Source organism: Apium graveolens, chromosome 7 (assembly GCF_009905375.1).
Source record: "Apium graveolens cultivar Ventura chromosome 7, ASM990537v1, whole genome shotgun sequence".
In the NCBI taxonomy this organism is placed as follows: domain Eukaryota; kingdom Viridiplantae; phylum Streptophyta; class Magnoliopsida; order Apiales; family Apiaceae; genus Apium; species Apium graveolens.
The window spans coordinates 180,127,028-180,129,058 of NC_133653.1; the positions used below are offsets into that span (position 1 = coordinate 180,127,028).

Below are 2,031 nucleotides of genomic sequence, written 5' to 3' on the forward strand. Positions count from 1 at the left end.
TTAGTTGCCAAGATGTTTCAAAATTATGAGAGATGTGTATTTGTTTTATGTTATTGTTCTTGGGTAAAAAAGAGCATGTATCTTGGATAAAAAATAAGCATGTATCTTGGATAAAAAATTAGATTGTCCTAGTATACATCTGAAATTGATTTATTTTATACTAGTACCTTGTATATAATGTAAAATTTGTGCACTTTTGATTAAGCTTTTTTCGATGCATTCAATTTGATTTAATTCATGTCCTAACTCCAACAAATAACTAATATTGCAGGTAACATGATGTTAAGTTTGAAGATGGAAGAGAAAAGGAGGGGAGCTCAAGATCTCAATTTCTTAATTGAAAAATGAGTGTTAAAAATAGATTTGTAGCTACAATTGTAATTCTTCTTTATAAATTTTGAATATTAAATTTTACTTTTATTTGTAATTTTTACAATAGGATTAAGACACAGTTTTATTTTAACAATACTATTTGATTTATTTTCAATGAGTTTGATCTGGTACACAATTGTGTGAAAGCCATTAAAAATTATTAAAACCATTGTATGTATTACTTTATAAAATTATTTTCTTCTAACAATATCTTGGTCATTACAAAAACTGGTGTGAGCATAGCTGAAACACAATACCCAAAAAATAAAAAACCGTTGTCTAAAGTATTGTTTTCTTAATAAAAACCATTGTTTAACTAGATGAAATTTATACATAAACTGTTGTAGGAGTAAATTCACATAACACTATTTTTAACTAATGTGCCTCTAAATTGTTACAACGGCTAAGAAACTGTTGTTTGTGGAATATTAGAAAGGGTCATATGCGTTGTGTGAATAAAATATGACAAAGGTTTTATATTCAGTTGTGTGATGTATTTGTTACAATGGTGCGTAACCATTGTATGAGTGCCAAACACACCGCCCCCGGATAGACAACGAAAAATTCATCTTTTAGACAACGGTGGAAAACCATTGTCTGATTCAATATTTCTTGTAGTGTTTTCTTCATCACTCCCACATATATCAGCAATCCTCAAACTTACAATTACAACTACTATTTTAATTACACTGCTCTCCGGCAGAATCAACTGCTTAAGCACACTCTCAGCGGATCCTCCTTGCCAGCTGAATGTCCTTTGGCATTATTGTCACCCGCTTAGCATGAATTGAACACAAGTTGGCATCATGGAATAGGCCTACCAGGTAGGCCTCCGATGCCTCCTGTAGAGCCAGGACTGCATGGCTCTGGAAACGCAAATCACTCTGTAACAACAAATTCACTATTGCAAATTAGAAATAAATTTGGCACATGCCACACACAAAGATAAGGTTTCTCTTAGGTAAAGTTATTTGAAAAAATATACTAAAAACTAATTAACCTTAATTCCTTGAGCAATTTCACGTACAAGCCTCTGGAATGGAAGTTTTAATATCAAAAGCTCAGTAGTCTTCTGATACTTACGGATCTCACTACAAGAAATTACTGTATGATTAGCCTTGGGCAACAACCAGGAAATGATGTTTAATTGATAAATATATACCTAAGGGCAACTGTTCCAGGGCGGTATCTATGTGGCTTTCTATACGCACCAGTGGCTTTCTATACGCACCAGTTGTTGGAGCACGCATACGAGCAACCTGTGATAGAGAACAAAACACAGAAATGTTAGGAGAAGATATATCAAGTTAGGAGAAGATAGATCATAACGTATTCTATTATAGGCATTTAATAAGATGTAACCTTGTGTGTGAGCTGCTTTCCAGGAACCTTCCCTCCACTAGATTTACTAGCAGTTTGCTTGGTACGAGCCATCTAAAAATAAGAATGGTTTTCAATCAATACCTATGATGAATACTATATGACATACATATAATTAGATTGATCAGAATTCCTGGGAAGAATTTTAAACTGTACTTCATATAGAGGAAAAAAATAAAGAGAAATGGTTACTTAATAAATTACCTAGCTATAATTCTTCTTCAAATATTTTGAGATTTATTTTCTCTTTATCACTTCCTAGTGAAGATGTATATAAAA

General features: G+C 32.4%; 1 protein-coding gene across 1 annotated transcript; it reads right to left on the reverse strand.

Moving 5' to 3' along the window:
* Positions 1-1,097: 1,097 nt before the first annotated feature.
* On the reverse strand, positions 1,098-1,806 carry LOC141674524 (histone H3.3-like). Its single transcript, XM_074481230.1, has 4 exons — positions 1,735-1,806; positions 1,535-1,593; positions 1,373-1,463; positions 1,098-1,256 (listed from the first exon to the last, which is right to left on the reverse strand). The coding sequence occupies exons 1-4, from the start codon at positions 1,804-1,806 to the stop codon at positions 1,098-1,100; spliced, it is 381 nt and encodes a 126-aa protein (XP_074337331.1).
* Positions 1,807-2,031: the final 225 nt, after the last annotated feature.

Coding starts and splice junctions, on each gene's coding strand:
- LOC141674524 (XM_074481230.1), bottom strand. CDS start 1,806: ATGGCTCGTACCAAGCAAACTGCTAGTAAATCTAGTGGAGGGAAGGTT. Junction 1,594..1,734: donor GAAAGCAGCTCACACACAAG/GTTACATCTTAT, acceptor TGGTGCGTATAG/AAAGCCACTGGTGCGTATAG. Junction 1,257..1,372: donor AAATTGCTCAAGGAATTAAG/GTTAATTAGTTT, acceptor TTGTTGTTACAG/AGTGATTTGCGTTTCCAGAG.